We start from the raw sequence: 16,716 nt of genomic DNA, 5'->3' as shown, positions 1-16,716 counted from the left end.
TGCTTTTGTTTATGATAAAGCGGAGCCAGTTGTTACGTATGAGCTTGTAATTTCTTTTATGTTATCCATTAGCATACTTGGGTCTTTCTGCTCCTTTGGAATCTCCTACAGATATTGTCCCAACTCATGTGAGAAACTGTTATCTATGCTGAAAGGAATGAGCTTGCTATTTTGTCTGCTTTAATTCCATCAACACGTGTATTTTTGAGAAGGAATTAGGATAGTACTGAAATTTGGATGATCATTGTCCTGTGCCTGGTGTCCTTACTACAGGAGACAAGAAGCAGATTTCCTTTTCTTGGATGTCCAGTGTGATGAGATGGATCCTTTTGTGTCTTCATCTTGTATGAAATCGTACCTGGTTCTTGATTAAGTGATGGGCCTAATTGCCCTTCTAGGTTCTGTAATGGTAACAGGGTAGTGAAATGTGCCATTATCAACTGATTATTAAAGAGGTGTTCTTAAAAATGATTAAATCCATTGACCAGTGATGTTGAGTAATACCAGCTGAATCTTTTGTCACAGTGCTGCCAAAATAAAAAAATAAGTCATTGCAGGCGTTGTGGTATTACAGCTTGTGGAAAAGCTGTCAGGCTTGAATACTGCTTGGCCTTTTTTAATTAGCCTGTCCCTGCTTGATCTGATTCTGTGAAATTCAGTTCCAGTCCCCTTCTGGCAGCAGTGCAGGGCAGCCCGAAGGTGTTACTCTTTCTATCCCGCATGATACAGAATTTGATATTCTCTGAGTGTGCCCCCAGGATTCTCTGCTTTGATCCAGAGGATTGGGCCATGGCAAGCTCTATTCCCATTTTCCTCCCAGATTCTTTTATATCATTAGGGTACTAGAGAGAGATCTGAGCCCAATGTACCCCATTTTTCAATGCCTTCTCAGGCCCCAGAGACCTGGGGATGGGAAGATGGATGAAGGGGGCTCACACAACATTCTCTGCACCTCTGTAGCATAGGGGCACTTAGCTGACAGCACCCACAGTCAGGAAAATGGCAGCTTGGGGATGACAGAGGACCACAGAGAAAGGTGAAGCCTCTATAGAGCAGAACTTGAGACTGATATTGATAACAGAAAAATATTTCTATCAGTTTCTTTGTTCTGTTATTTCCGAAGACTTTCAGTTTTATTTGATAGCTTTACACCAACTGTAAGGGATTACTTTGGCATCTGTGTTTCCCATCACTTTTTAGAAGGGTCTAAATTAGGAACTCTCCTACTTAAGTCTTAAAACTGCATGTTTTTGTAAAGATGAACTCCTGCTTCAGCCTGACCCTTCTGCTGTTTAATATCTGAGAGTAAACTTGGCATGTTTTGAATATCCACAGAAGTTTCAAATTATGTGATCTCTGTGCATCTGGGTTTTGCACTAAAATGCTTATTGTGCACTTTACCATACAAAGTCAAAGAGTCAAATTTAAAAGCAGAGAGAGTTTTAAAAAGCTTCAATAGCTGGAAATAGGAGTTGGACAGATCCAAATGAGATGGTTTAATAGGGACTATAATTAAGCTTTGTGACACACAGAATGTAGTAAATGCTGAATTAGCTGAGCTTCTTAAGTTGAAGCCTTTGTAGTGGTGGTGTCCCTTTTTCTTTCACAGTAAAATCAGTGAGTATCTGCATCCTCCCTTTATGTGCTTTTCAGAGGCACAAATCTCCCATTTCAGCTCCTTCTACCCAGGAGCTGCTGATGTTCATTCCTGCTGCTTCCCTCCTGCTCCTCCTAGCTTTAAAACAGAGGTATTGCGGGACAGGACTCATTTATATACACATATTTGGATGAGAAGGCAATATATGTAGAGAGACACAAAGGCCATGTAGTGCAAAATGGAAATTTCAGGTTGTTTGTTTGACAATTTGTTAAAAAGTTAGAATATTTTCTAATTGCGTTTGGTACAATAAGAGTGAGATACAGGTCATTCTGTAGCTGGGATTTTCTTGAAGCTAATTGAAACTGTTTTCTGAAAGTGTTTGGTTTCATTGCATTCTGAATCATTGATAAGGTTTCATCAGCTTGCTTCTGTGTACTCCCTCTCAGATCATGGTATCACATTGAAAGCCAAGGTTTCACGTTGCATCTCTTCAGTGCTTCCAACTCTGACAGCTCCTCTGCTTCACAGTCCAGAGTTGGCAGGGTGCAGCATCAGTTGCACTGACGCAGCTGGCTGTGGACCTGTCTAGCAAACAGGTTTACATCCCTTCATATGTTACAGAGCTTCATTCATTTCATTTCATGAGCTACAGAGGGGTCAGAGCTACAGACACTGTTTAGATTTTTTGAAGATTCATTTAATCTTTTTAAATATTTGCTTTAGGATTGTAGTAAAGATTTTTAGAATGATGATAATTTCTTCATGGATGATAGCCTGCAAAATTTCCATTAATTAGTCATTGCACTAGCAGTCTCTCTTTGAGTAAATACTGTGAATTTCTTTAGCTGAGTTGGCTAATGCAGTCTAGTTGCAAAGTCTGTTCTCTTTTCAAGTCATTGATGTTTTTATTTCCAGCTCTTCAGAGTGCCATGAAACACATTTGTCAAGATGTTGTTGCTGTGCACATAAGCTACATGATTTTTTATAATGCAGATATGTGTGGAAGGTAATTTTAAAAAAATTATCTGCAAAAGGAATTATATTTTCATAGTCTGAATATCTAGAAAGGAATCAAGAAAGCATGAAAAGGGAGATGTCTGAAATGCATTACCAGGAAATTAAATATTTTGTGAATGGTAGTCTTTATTTTTTTTTTTTAGCAACATCTTCCTTAACTTCCTAGATTATTAATTTGATTCTTCAGAGTAAGGGAGAGATTTTTGTCAGTTGAAAACATTTTTCTAATTGCAATTACCATCCAAATGGGTTGAGGAAGTCATTAACTCAATGAATTTGTCTATTTTCTAATCATTAAGCACTGTGTTATTCTCAGCTCTTTTTTTTTTTTCCCCCTGCTCTTATCCTTAGTGTTCTGTCAGTGCTCAGTGAGTTTTGTATAAAAGAGTAAAGAAATATAAAGAAGAATTTTGATGGAGCATTAATTTTCTGTCTTCTACTACTGCACAGTATGCAAGTGTTTTTGTCCACTGTCCCTTTTTCTCTTCGTTATTTTTCTGAGCATAGCTGGGGAAGCTGCATTTCCTTCTAAAATGGGTCATCTGCTGAGAATTAATGTTATCTGGAATCTGCTTCTCAGTGGAATAGTATTAGCTTTGTCTTCAGCCAGTTTGTTCCTCTTCCTCCAGTTTGTATTGTCACTGTTGCTGATTATTTTTCTGTGTTTTCAGATTTTATATCTTATGTCCCAGCACTGCACATGGTGATTTCTTCTATTTAATCATATGCTGGACGGTTTATGTTTTCTTTTTAATTTGAAGTAGAAAGAAAAGCGAATATGTATTTTTTATTCAAAATAAATATGATTTCTATTAATAGTTTTTTTTTTCTTCCTTTGCTTCTTTTCACCAGTTTTCTTTCCTGGAAGATGAAGTCCTCCAGGAGATGCATCTTGTATTGGGAAATACTTGAGAGTCCAACAAGTAGAATCCATACTATGTAACAAATTCCCTCGTTTCAAAATACCAGTTGTGCTCATGTTATTGATGGCATTAGTCTCATTAGCCCTAAAATTTACTGAGCTGTTCATAGCCTGATTGTTTTATCAGTAATTTACAGATTAAAAAGTAAAAAATTCCCAAAGCAAAATGGTCATACGTGACTAGCTGAGAGCTGTGCACATGTATCTGTGCTGCTTCAACAGGAACATCCTCACACAGGAGCAGCCATGTTAGTGTTTTGCTATGCTATGGATACTGCAGAACGGAGTGGAATTCACTGTTTGACACAAATTCTTGCATTAGGTGTAAGCTTTCACTTTAAGCAGGAAGGTCTGTGACTGATGTGAGCCAGGCATGGCCACTGCAGTGGTACCTGCCTGGGTGAGCATATGAGTGCTGAGGATGAGTTCAGAAAGGCTGGAGCTGTCCTCATGCCAGCGAGTGCAGTCTGTGACAAGTTACAGCTATCAACTTTCTTGTCTTCACATTCGGTTGATTGTGTTAGCAAAAGCCATCTTAGCTCTTCATATTGCACTTCTAAAGGTTCTCTTAAAATCTTTGGGAGCTGATCTCCAGTTGCCAGCTTTCCAGTTTTCCTTGGCAGAAGCTGCCCCATTTCTTCTCAGCCAATAAAATACCTTACAAAATCAGAAATAAGGAGGGAAAGAGATTTCACACAAAAATAGATTGCTCCTCATACTGAATGAAGAAGCTGGAGATGAATCCTGCTGCATGCTTCAGATTTCTGTATACTGTGTTATGTCTTGACATTTCTATGGGCTTTTAAGCTGCCTGTTGTGACTATTGGTGACTCTTGGAAATCTGTTCCTAAAGGATAGTATTGATTCTGTAGGAAGAATTAAACAGACATCTACTGTTGGATTGCTGAGTTTTTTGCACTAAGGAGGTGGTGTAACATTTCTCAGTGTTCTTCACTACTCCATGGAGTGGTGGTTGGTGTGAGGCTGGAAGTGTGAAATTTGTGATTGTTCTTTCAGTGACATAGAGATTTTCAGTCACAGGATTGAAGGGATACTAACATATTTCAGGACTGAGGGCAGACAAAGTAGGCCAAAGGAAGAAAGAAATAGGAAAATATACTTTAGTACTGCAAAACTTCCAATAAGCAGCTCTAAAAGTACTAACAAATATTTTTTAAGCTAACTGTGATGAAGAAAGATGCTGAAATGAAACTAGAAAATTTACTCGGAATTAAACTCCATTATTTTCTACAAAGAAAGAGAACATCAGTTGCCACACTGAATGTTACTGTGAAAAAAATCCAAAATTTCAGGCGCATAATCACAAGTTTTTATAATGTAGTGAGTTTATGTACATCTGCTTAGCACCAGTCATTGACTGCGTGCCGACTTAAGTTGAGGCTTAAATTTTCCATTTAGCATAAACTAGACGTGTACAAGCTGAGTTATTGCAATTTAACTGACTTTTGGTGACTTTTTAAGGAGAAAGAGAATGACTGGGGGGGAAACAGCTAACTATTAGATTTAATTGTTGCAGCAGCAGTTCTAGTCATCAGAGTGAGGTAATTTCTTCCTTGAAACAAAAGATTAATGTACTTCCTGCACTGTGTGATTTAAAAAGGCTGGATTTTACCAAAATGGTAAAGTAGTGAAACTATTTAAAATGAAATGAAATAAAAAAACGTATTTATTATGGAGAAAGATTCCAACAGAAACCGTGTGAGATGGCTTCTAGGATTTTAATTTCCAATGGAGAAGACAAATACTTTGTCATTGTAAGGACCTTCTAGTTAAGCAATGAGGAGCTATGCCTATCTGGCCTTTAATTAAGTTCAATCTACTAATAATTACATGTAACCTATTTACTAACACTTACATGTAGCATGAGTACACTGTAGCAACCTGACTCATATTGTTGCAGTAATGTAATGCTGAATATTCATATCTGACCTGAGTCTGGAAAAGTATTTTCATAATTTTAATGATTTTAGTTAACCTGTTAGTGGTTTGCAAATTTGTCTTCTTGGAATTTGTCTTCTTGGACAAAGTAGGATTGTTTAAATTTCAGATGCTGCCACTGTGATCAATAAAGTACTAAAATGAAAGAAGGATCATGTATGTTTTCTATTTTGTTTAGGGTGCAAAATTTGGATGTCCGATGGGATTAAATCAGGCTCCTCCGCAGCGTTCTTCTGTTCGGAGATCATTTGGGAGATCGAAGCGATTCAGTATTACTCGTTCACTGGATGACCTGGAGGTAATTGACTTCCACTTAAAACTTAGAAATGAGTCCTGGAGGGGAGTACACAGTAATTCATTTTGATGATAAATGACGAAAAGTAGCAATACCTGTAGTGTAATAAAGTTGTTAATGAAAATATGGCATTTTTGTGAGGGAAACACAGATTTCAGGTATTAACCTGAATTTCTGAGTTTTCTTTAATAATTGATGCTAGCAGTAGCCGTTGTTTCTGTGGGAAATTTTGACTTTATTTTATCCATCACAGCTGGTCATACTGAGCAAAACAATGGTTTTAATTCATTAATGTTAATAATGAGGAAAAAACCCTCTCATGTTAATCACATTCTTTTTGTTTCGTTTAGCTGATAGTCATTGCATTGAGAACATTTTGGGGGATTAAATTTGTTGTGAGGGTTGGTATGAAGGATAGACTCTTTACGTAACTCCCTACGGAATGCAGCTTTAAGAGTATGGAAAAATTCTTGTTTGAAAAAGGCAAGAATAAGTTTTTCCTCCCTGTGTGTCTGCAATAGGAAAAAGGAATCACCTAGGTGCTTGTGATTGATATGGTGATTTTGGGTCTTTTTGAGTGTGACATAGTAACACTCTTTCACATCTGGTATATAACGTCAACTGATTCATGGGCCTCAGTGGCCTAACTTTACTGATTTTGGTGGAAGCAGAGAATGAAAAGCTGCCTGAATTCGAACAGCTGTTCCTGCTCTGCTGTATGTCTCCCTCAAGCTCAGGGAGTATGGCTTCATGATACCTTCTCTTCTGGAATGCTTCTTCCTGAAAACCTGACCCATGGTTTGGGTTCCCTTATTCCTTTATCATGCTTCTGTGGAAGGCTTGTTGTTGGGCAGAAGCACAGATATGTGCAGAACTATTGGCATATGAACCATGAAACACAGATTATACCGTTCTTTGGCATGGGAGGGAATATGGCAAGCAGATTCCTCTAAATGGGAAGGAGGTGTATAAAAAGCATTTGAGATGGGAGGAGGAAAGAAAGAGATATTCTGGGCTTCCTGTTGTGGCAATATGTAGGAAGAAAGGCATTTCGCTAACTCTGAGCTAAAGGAGTAGAGAGCTTGGTGCACTGGACTTTTAGGGAACAGAATATATGGAAGGAGCTTCTGGTGTGCTTAGGGAATGCAGGTAAGATCTGTCATTCCTTATTCTTCAGGTGTTTTAAAGGAAAAGAATGTACCCTTCTTCCATTTTGGTCTATTTCTATCTTGTCCAGAGCTTTTAAGTGCCGTGCTTTTTATTTATTTATTTATTTATCAAACCAATTACAGAAAATACTTTTTCTTTTCTTTACGCTCCTAACTTTTAAGGTGGTTCTTGCAAAGCTTTCTTTAATAAGCGAGCAAGATCCTGTGGATAAAGCTGTTTGGTAACTGTCTGGGTATTTCTTTCTTCATTAGAAAATGGTGACTTTTCTAAATTAAAAAGCTTGCTGCTACTTTTGACAGAATTTCTGGTCACAGTAAGAGAGAACCTTCTCAGAATATCTGAGAGCTTTAGTAACTCATGTATAATAGATAGGAAAAACAGGGTTCACACCACATTCTTCCATATTCAGATTTCTTTGAGATTTATGTGCATATTTCATATTCTGAAAGGGTTTTAAAGACCCAGGATATAATTTAATTTCTGTGATAGGAGCAGTTTTATATTGTGCAAATATTCATTAAAATAGGGGCTTGGCGCTTACTGCCTGTTAATTTCAGAAAGATGTCACTTGCCTAAAAAGCTCATTTTTCTCTCTTGTGTCCCAGTTGGGATTCACCAATGTGTATAAATTAATGGAATAGCACCAACTGGAAGGATTGAGAAGACTCTCTGTGCTATGCAGAGTCCTAATAACTAAAGCTGTTACTTCAGCTGAGCGTTTTGAGGCCAAGGTATAAATTGGAAAACTAGAAACAATCTGTATTAAAAACTACATTTAGATTAATGCCCTTATTACATGTAGCTGCTTGGATCTGGACTGCTGTCAATTTCTTCTTTTTACTTTGAAACTTCATTTTGTCTCTGCATGCCACAGGAGATTTTTGCTTTCATGTTCTTGCCACTGGGAGAAATACCATCCTTGAGAATAATAGCAAAAATTTCACAAGTTAAAGTAAAATAGCGTTGAGGTGTTTTGATTTTTGGATCTTGCTTTAAAGTTGCTGCTGCAGCATTATTCCTGACCGTGGTTATGCTAGGTGTAGTAGAAAACAATGCTCTCAGTACATGTTTAGATTATTTCAGGCCATCTATTTAGAGTCACTGGAAGAGGAAATAACAATAGCCGGAAATTCTTAGAGACTCCACCTTTGGAGTAATGTTCATGAACATACTACATAGATTACTCAGTTGTATTCTTTCCGGCTGTTTCAGCAGAATGGAGAAGGTACAACCCAAACATGACATTTGAAAATTAATTTGCTTTTCTAAGTTTGTGGGATTGATTCCTGCTGAGATCCTGGTTACTTTTCTAAATTGGTTCCATGCTGTTTCTTTTATGGGCATACACTGAACACGGTTCATTTCTTATGTGTCTGAAGAAGGTTGCATTTGTAGTTAATTTGAAAGGATGAACTTAACTCCCCTTGGCTTTGGAGCTGCGTGTGGAATACCAGCTGGCAGTTTTGCTGTCTTCTGCCATAAGGTGGCGTGGTTTCTTTACAGTTGGCTTTTTTTTTTTTTTTTTTTTTTTTTGTCAACCATCCAAGCTTAAAACAAACCAGTGATGGCAAGAGAATATTTCACTTTTCCTTTCTAATAGTTATATTACAATTGGCTGTATGCACACAGACAGTATTCATATGAAGTTAGAACTAACTGTAATAATACACTGCCCTGTTCGAGCATTTCCCCTTACCTGTAGAAGCTGTACACACATTAAAAAAATATACAGATATGTAGGATTAACCTGTAGATATTGTTTTTACTGTTAGAATCTGTATACAAGATCATTCTAAATCTGTAGAGTTCAAAATAGAGAAAGTGTACAAATTTAATGAATAACATTATTTGCTCTCTTTCAGTATCTGAAAGGTGATTGCAGTGAGACCAGGGCTGGTCTCTTCTCACTTGTGACAGGTGGCAGGATGAGGGGAAATGGCCTCAAGTTGTGCCAGGGTAAGTTTAGGTTGGATATCAGGAAAAACTTCTTTAGGGTTTGTTAAGCACTGGAATCGGCTGCCCAGGGAGGTGGTTGAGTCACCATCCCTGGATGCGTTTAAAAACCGTTTGGATGTGGTGCTCAGGGACAGCAGAGGGTTGTTAGAATTAGGGTAGTATGGTTGTGGTTGGACTTGATGATCTTTAAGGTCTTTTCCAACCTGAGCAATTCTATGATTCTATGGTTAAGCTAGGAGTATGGTAAGGAAAATGGCTTGTGAAACACAAAAGAATGCACTTTTAGTTCAGAATTCTGGAAACTGTGCTTGTTTACACCAGAGCTGAATATTATCTTCGGTTAGAACTGAATTCAGAAAATTAGTGTGTCAACCACGTAGTTGTATCCAGAGCTTTTTCTTTACTAAATTACAAGAACCCTTTTTCCATTAAGAAAATACATACTACTATGTATGTAGTTTTTAATTTTTTCATGTGAATCATTTGTTATTATGAAATAATACCTGTTCACAACTATGCTAATCTGTGATTTCCACCAATCATACTTCAGCAAGTACTTGCTGGTTCATAGGTATAAGCTTAAGTGAATATGTGAAAGCTATTTAATGAGAGGACATGATTCTATCTTCTTATTTCTTCCCATCCAATCATGCCATTGATTTCATTTTCTGTCTTGCATGATTCTGTCCTGGCAGTGTCATTGCTTGTAGACTTACAAGTACATCAAAGACGATTCTGTGAAACTGCAGAAAGTAGAGCACTGTCTTTTAAAAAAGTTGCATCAAACAGAATCATCTTTTTTTTCCAGCATCAATATTAGCAGCAGATTCCATAACATCTTCAGCTGTAACTTGTTACATTTGTATCTTAACTTTTCTTGAAATCAATTAAAATGGGGACCCTTATGGCATTCCCTCAAAGTCAACAAATTTGGGTTTCTGCCTAGCCAAGGAGAACACCTCAAAGCTGTTGAGTTTCCTGAAAACTTCTGAAACTTTTTCCTGTGGTATTCCTCTGTGATTAAAAATAGGTCAGAATAATATAGTGAGAGACCTCGTGTCTTATGCAAATGAATAAGAATATTGTTACTTTTTGGATATTGTTAAACAATCTTTTAATTTAGAGGTTGTTTTAAAATTAAAGAATATTAATTCTTTTAACTAAATATCAGAACAAAAAAGATAGCTGTTTCTTCTTTTCTTCTTGTCTTCATCCCATTTTGGCATCCTTAAAGCTAAATCCTATATGAAACAGAACATTTGTTGTATGAAATTTCTAGATTTCAGCAATGTTTTTAAAGTTGGAATGTATCGAACATTCCTTTTAATAGTTAGTGTTAGGAATTTTTGTTAGAATGTTCTATCTTAATTATAACTGTTAATAATCTAGTATTATTAGCTGTTATTATAGATGATAATGCTTGATTCTTTTTCTGTTTTGTTAATTCCAGTGAAGCAACTTCTTTTGCATTTCATCTGCTAATTGAAAGCATACAACACATCTCCTCAGTATGAGGTTTTTATACTAATGAATGACATGCCTCTGCTGGATATTAGCTTTGGCATCTGTGGGTGGCAAAAAAACCTAAATGCTCATTTGACTTAATAATGAGTTTTTAAGTGGGTACCTGTCTTTGTTTAACTGATTTAAATAATCAGACAAAGCTTACACAGGGAGATAATAGCTTGTGTTAGACCAGCAAGTGTACTGGGAAAATCAGACAAGAAGAGTTAAACATGCCCCAAACTTTTCCCACCCTGTAAGTCCATCTAATAAAAAGCATTAAAACTCACTACAAAGCTTTCCTTACCAACAATCTTAGATCATTGCCATGGCCTGAATACCACCACTATGTCTGCTATAATAATGTGGTTTAAATCAAGGCCTATTCATTCCCAGCTTAGGGTTGTGCATTTAAAATTTGAAACTAATGTATATCTTTGTCTTAAGTTTTACCAATTATGTTAAGCTGTGGTAACTTACTGTGTGCTGCTGGTATACACAGCTTTCACCCTCTGTTACTTGAAGTATTGCATTTTGCATGGATTTTGTCCTAATTCTTAGCTAAGATGTAACTGACTGATAGACATTGTCCTCAGTCCTCAGTCTGCCTTCATGAAGATAGAAAACAAGCCAGTTGTGGAAGAAAATTGCCTGCAAGAAAAAAATCTCCAGATGGCAAACTGTATCCTGGGCTCCATCAAAAGAAGTGTGGTCAATAGAATGAGGCAGGTGGTTCTAGAGGGTTTTTAACATCCCTTCGAACCTGTTTCTTGGAATGTGCCACTAGGTGTCAGCTTTTCAAACCGTTCTAAGTGGAAGTTGTCTGCTTGCTGATTTTACAGTCACTTGCTGTAGAAGTCCAAACCCTCTGGCTGAACGGTAACATATGTATCTTTATATAGTGTCATTTTGTGATGAAATTATACATTCATTTCTTTACCTTGAATTACTGTAGTATATGTGGTCATGGAGATGCTTTTTAAGGCTTTTAAAACATCCACCATTTCAGACAGGAATTCCAGCTTCTGCTACCTTCAGGTTCTGACTGTTACATTGTTGCCTGAAGTTTCTTACTGATTGTGCTGCGCAATGGCTGTGCACCTGTTCTGTAAAATGAAACAGGGCCGGGACCCTGAAATAGGCAACAGAGTGTAATGCCTGTCCTATTGTGCCATCAAAGTTGCCATTTATGCCGCTTCCTCCTGAGCCAGTTAGTGTGTTTTTTCAAATGATTTCTGGACACGGTTTAGATGTTGCCCCCATGGCTAGCATCACTTTTCCCAATAGGCAGTTTGGATGCAACCAATCTGATTGATAGTAGGTTGGGAGAGCTTGGTGGTGTGGCAGGGGCCAGAAAGCAACAGCTATCTTTGGAACTACAGAAGAGCTCATGGCACTATTTATTTGACTGCTACAGATAGAGCCAGCATGGCTCTAGGTTGCCATCATCTCATTCTGAATGATGCACGTATTATCCTTTAGAATTTGTTTTAACATCATTCTCAGTGCCTGTTAAAGATTTCCAAAAATATGAATTTTAACGTTTGGTTCTCTGGGCTGCTCTGTTAAATACTTCAGGCTCTTTTCAGCATACTTTGGAGCATCTGATTCAGACTTTAGCATTTCTTATACGGTATGTTAGTTAAATTCATTGCTACTCCCCAAAGGAGGACAAAATAATAGTAGCAGTACACTTTTTTTTCCCCTCACAGATTGTGCACTGGCATTTATGTTAAACCTTTCAGTACATTTTATAGTATCTAATAATTTTGGAACGTTTGCTGTAAGTTTTTCTTACATATATAAAATTTATCATGGAAAGTTCTTAAGTTCTTCACACTTTATACATGTTTGTGAAGTATCTGACTGAGGTGGCTTTGTCAACAGATGAGTACAAGCTGTGTGTATCCTCTTGTTTCTTGTGAATTGAAGGTGCTTATTTCTAAATACATTCTAGAATGTGAAACTGTGATTTTGCAGACACTGAGAACATTGAGACTTGTTTTCTGTTGATAAAGTGACCATACTTTGGTAATTCTACAGTTTTCTCTTTTCTACAGTTTTGAGTTAACAAATCCTGGAGAAATTTGTCTTGAATTGCACATAAGAAAATGAGTAGTCAGAGAGTGTGATGAGAGCTGAATCTCATCTGTGTTTGCACTGTGATGTGCATGCAGCAGTGCTCATCCTGCACTCTGCTGCCTGACAAGAAATGAACAGAGTTGTCTGGGATGGATTCCCCAGAGAATGTGGACAGAGAGTTGGCACTGCACACAGAAATTTCTCCTGCAGGAATCAATTGTCTGACCCTACCACTCAAGCAGTGTCTGAGCCTTATTACCTCTGAGCTTGTCTTCCCAGCCCATTTCTGTCACAGAATCATAGGCAGTAGGTGCTTTCAGGGACTAGACTAGAGCTTGTATACTGCTTGCATCCTCAGATGTCAGGCCTTACTTCCTGCCAGTAGCCAGTACCACCATTCTTAAGATTTTTTATTAAGTGGATGCTGGTGAATTCATAAGCTGTCAATATCTCTAATACACTCACTGTGAGGTTCAGCACAGATAAACAATTTAAGGTAACTGCCTCAGCTCAACCACATAAGGTATCAGAGCTTATTTTGGCTCCATCCATTTGGCTCCAGTTTCTCTGAGTAGTAACATAACAATCAGTATTAGGTGGGTAGGTTCTTGGGGGTGTCTTTTGCCATCACCTCTGGTACCTGGTCTTCTTTTAAGAGGTTTAATGGGGAAATATTACTGGTAAGTGGACGGTTGAACTGGATGATCTTGGAGGTGTTTTCCAACCTTGGTGATGTATGATTCTGTGAATGTGTTTACTCTTCTGGCTCTAATTTATGAGGTACTTTAACCCCCTGACATTAAGGCAGAAAAACAGCTTCCAGCACTGAGGTCTGTTATTGAAATCCAGAATGATTTGTTGCATAGGGTAACCTTTGCTTCAGTTTCTAATGTTACATTTGTTGATTCAAGAACATCTTTTAAGGCTCCTCCCAAGAAGGTCAGCAATGAGGTGAAGTTACTCAGATTAATAAGGACAAGAACAGTCTCTGAAGATGAGAGCAGACTGCGTTTATAAGACTGCATGCCTGAACAACAAAATGGCAGATGAAAATGTATGCAGATAAATGTAAAGCAATGCAAATGAGGTAAAATCGCTCTAGCTTCATATATCAAATGGCATCTATGTCTCTGAGCTGCTTCAGAAGTGTGGTCTTTGCATTATAAGGGACAGTTGTATGAAAGTATCGGCTCTGTACACAGTCAATAAACCAGAAAATCCTGTGTTATGAATTATTGGGGAAGTATCAGAGGAAAATGAACCACATTTTCCATACGCATGAACCATACACTCTACTGTGTAAATATTGTGATTTGCTCACACTTTTTTGCCAACTTGAAAATTGTGTTCTGGTTTCTTTATTTCAAAATGTTATAATGTATTAGAAGTGGAAAAGTTTCAGGAAGGTGTTATGAGTACAGAATTGTGGGTGGCACATAAAATACAACTGGGATTGACTGCTTGAAGCCTCCTTCAGCGCCATTAATTGTGGGTAGCTGAAGCCAGGAACAAAACTAACCAAGGAACTGTTCATGTAGCAGGCAAGGAGATCTGTGGAACACCTTGCCACTGAGTGCTGTGGATGCAAGAAATTTGCATGTCTGTGGGGGAAAATGGACAAATATTTGGAAAAGAGACTTACTGGGGATTATGAAGGAGACAAGCCACACCAGGTTCAGGAAATCTGAACTAAAAATACCTGAAGTCTGGGAGAATGTAGTCAAGAAATATCTCTTGGCCTGTGCTACTTGTCACTGTGCATCCACCTGTGGCTGCCCTTGGAAATTGAATATCGGGTTTGGTAAACACATGCTTGGAACTGATGGGGCCATTTCTAGATTGCCAAGTTCAGGAATGGACATTGCTTCTTTAAGTCTGGGATTGTGGATTGTTCTTGAGGTGCAGAAAGCTGTGTCACCCCTCAGGCAGTGCAAACCTGTTGTTTGTGAAGGAAAGGACTTACTGCTGAAGCATCATTTGCCAGTGCAGCATAACTGCAGTGGGCTGCAGGAGCACACACTGCTGTATTACAACTCTCTGCAGCATCTGCTTTCTGAGGGAGAGAGCTCTAACAGCTTTCCTGCTGCAGAATGGATTGCTCATATAATTTCTGGAGGGAATAAGGAGCCAGATGACTGCTTTGATTCATTTTACTGCCCTTCCTCTGCTGCACTTTGTCACCTGCTGTGTCACTGTCATGTCACATGCCAATAGGGATGAGGAAGGATTTTTGCTCTCTGAGGCTTGGATTGTCTTAATTGAATGAGTTAAGGTCTTACGGAATGAACTGAACTGGCATTTCTAGAACATAGTCACAGAATAGATATGGTGCAAATGAGAGTACTGTTCCCTTCTGTGAACTGATTCTGATTGCATTTACTGCTTAAACTGCTGGGATTTTAGCTAATTTCCACTGTCCTCATGGATTCATCGGTCCAGTGAAGTTTAAAGAAAAGGAATCACGTGGGGAGCTCCTTCCAGATCTTTACCTAATATTAGTTCATCATTTGATCTGTTCTTTTGAAACTCAAAAAAAAAAATAAAAAAATCCCTGTTTCTACTTCTGTTTAGATCAGAGTACTCTAAAAGCATAGTATTAAGCATGATTTGTTGGCCAGAAAGTGTGTGCAGAGTTCTTTTTGAAGGCACATAGTTATTGCTGGCGTGTCTGGAGAGTAGGTGTGGTATTGAAGAGGAATGAGAACTGTGTTTTGTTCAGAAAGAGAGCTGTGTAACTGGCAGTGCCCTGCTTACTCAGAGGAACATGGAGCATTTGGGTAGGATGAGATAGGTTGCAAAATGTGCATACATGTGATTGTAATCATACAGAGGCGTGCACTTACATGCCGGCAACTGGAAGAAAATTGCTGCACGTCTTACAAGTTTAACTGTTCTTCTTTAAGAGAAAAAATAATTTTAGATGATATTTTGAGTGTTTTTAATAGGGATTGATTCATTCCGTTCATTTGGAAAATTTACTCATCAAAGGGGAATGTATTAAAACTGAAGATAATTTGGAGACGAAAATGAGGTTTACTCAACGCTTAAACAAGTTTGGGCAAATGTTAAGGACCGAATCCTCTAGGCCTTTTCCGAATGCATTTTACATTAGCAGTCTCCTCAGCAGCACGCTCTTGCCTTTTGAGAAGCTTTCTTGTTCCATAGGACCTGCCTAAACAACATGCTAAAAGCTGCCTGTGCCTCTTGATGAGAAGATACAGAACTCGGGCTGAGGGCGGAGAATGTGCTGGGGAGGAGGAGAATGGGAGAGGTGTTGATAGGGCAACACACAGAGAAGCCTCATTTTATGACTGGACTCTGGAAGAAGTAAATATGTGTTCAGAAAGAGCTAAATAATAAAGTTGAAGGGACTGTTTCTTAACGATGAACTATTAAACTATTTATACATGGAGAAAACTTTTACTGATAGTCAAGTGTCTGTAAGTATAAAGTTTTGTTTATCTAAAGAGAACAGAAAACAGGAATATGGTTTAATGAGTAGCCTTCTGAGCTAAGAAATCTTGCAGTGAAATACGATAAATTATGCTTCTAAGGAGTCAATGAGTTTTTAAAGACAAAGTTTGTAAGTATAAGTATTTAAGTTAACTTCTATATAACCTCTATTATGAAATTAAGAATATACCATCTTTATAGCCATGTTTTGAGTGACATTATATTGTTTTTACAATGTGGAGTGAATATACTGAGTATTCAGATATTTCTTTAATTAAGTTTTTAATAACTCTGTCGTTTAATTTTCACTATGCTTGTACATGTGTTTCCAGAAAGTAAGAATGTTGTGTGAGAGTTTTGTTACCTTCTCATCGTTACGGTGGGTTTTTAAGGTGTGCAGCTAAACTGATTTCTGTTCCAGCTGGATTTTTATCCAATAAAACAGAATCCAGATGGTATGAGTTATTAAAGTAAATGAAAAGTATATATCGAATAGAGATTTTTTGGGTTGCAGACCCTCCAGCTCAATTTTTATCTTTTTATTGCTTAGAAACCATATTTTGTGAGTTGCAGTCCTAGATATAATATCAAAGATGCGTATGCACTGTTTAATTAAAAGTAAGTTGTTTGCCTGTTCGGTTTTGCATTGATTTTCCCCAAATGTATTGACTATTTGAGGCTCAATCTGCAGTAGTAGGAAATTGAGAAGCAACTTAATGTGTCTTAGCGATCTGTCACTTAATCATATCCTTCTTATTA

The 16,716-nt window shown here is 37.8% G+C and overlaps 1 protein-coding gene across 2 annotated transcripts in view; it reads left to right on the top strand.

Moving 5' to 3' along the window:
• The window catches only part of RGS12 (regulator of G protein signaling 12), an 80,445-nt gene that overhangs the window by 14,668 nt on the left and 49,061 nt on the right, over nt 1–16,716 (top strand). For both annotated transcript variants that reach the window (XM_031588322.2, XM_090139717.1), the window contains exon 3: nt 5,677–5,796. In XM_031588322.2, coding sequence (XP_031444182.2) covers nt 5,677–5,796 — 120 coding nt within the window. The remainder of the gene's footprint in view (nt 1–5,676; nt 5,797–16,716) is intronic.

Source organism: Phasianus colchicus, chromosome 4, assembly GCF_987193195.1.
Source record: "Phasianus colchicus chromosome 4, bPhaCol1.hap1.1, whole genome shotgun sequence".
In the NCBI taxonomy this organism is placed as follows: Eukaryota; Metazoa; Chordata; class Aves; order Galliformes; family Phasianidae; genus Phasianus; species Phasianus colchicus.
This window is presented reverse-complemented; position numbering and strand designations above follow the sequence as displayed.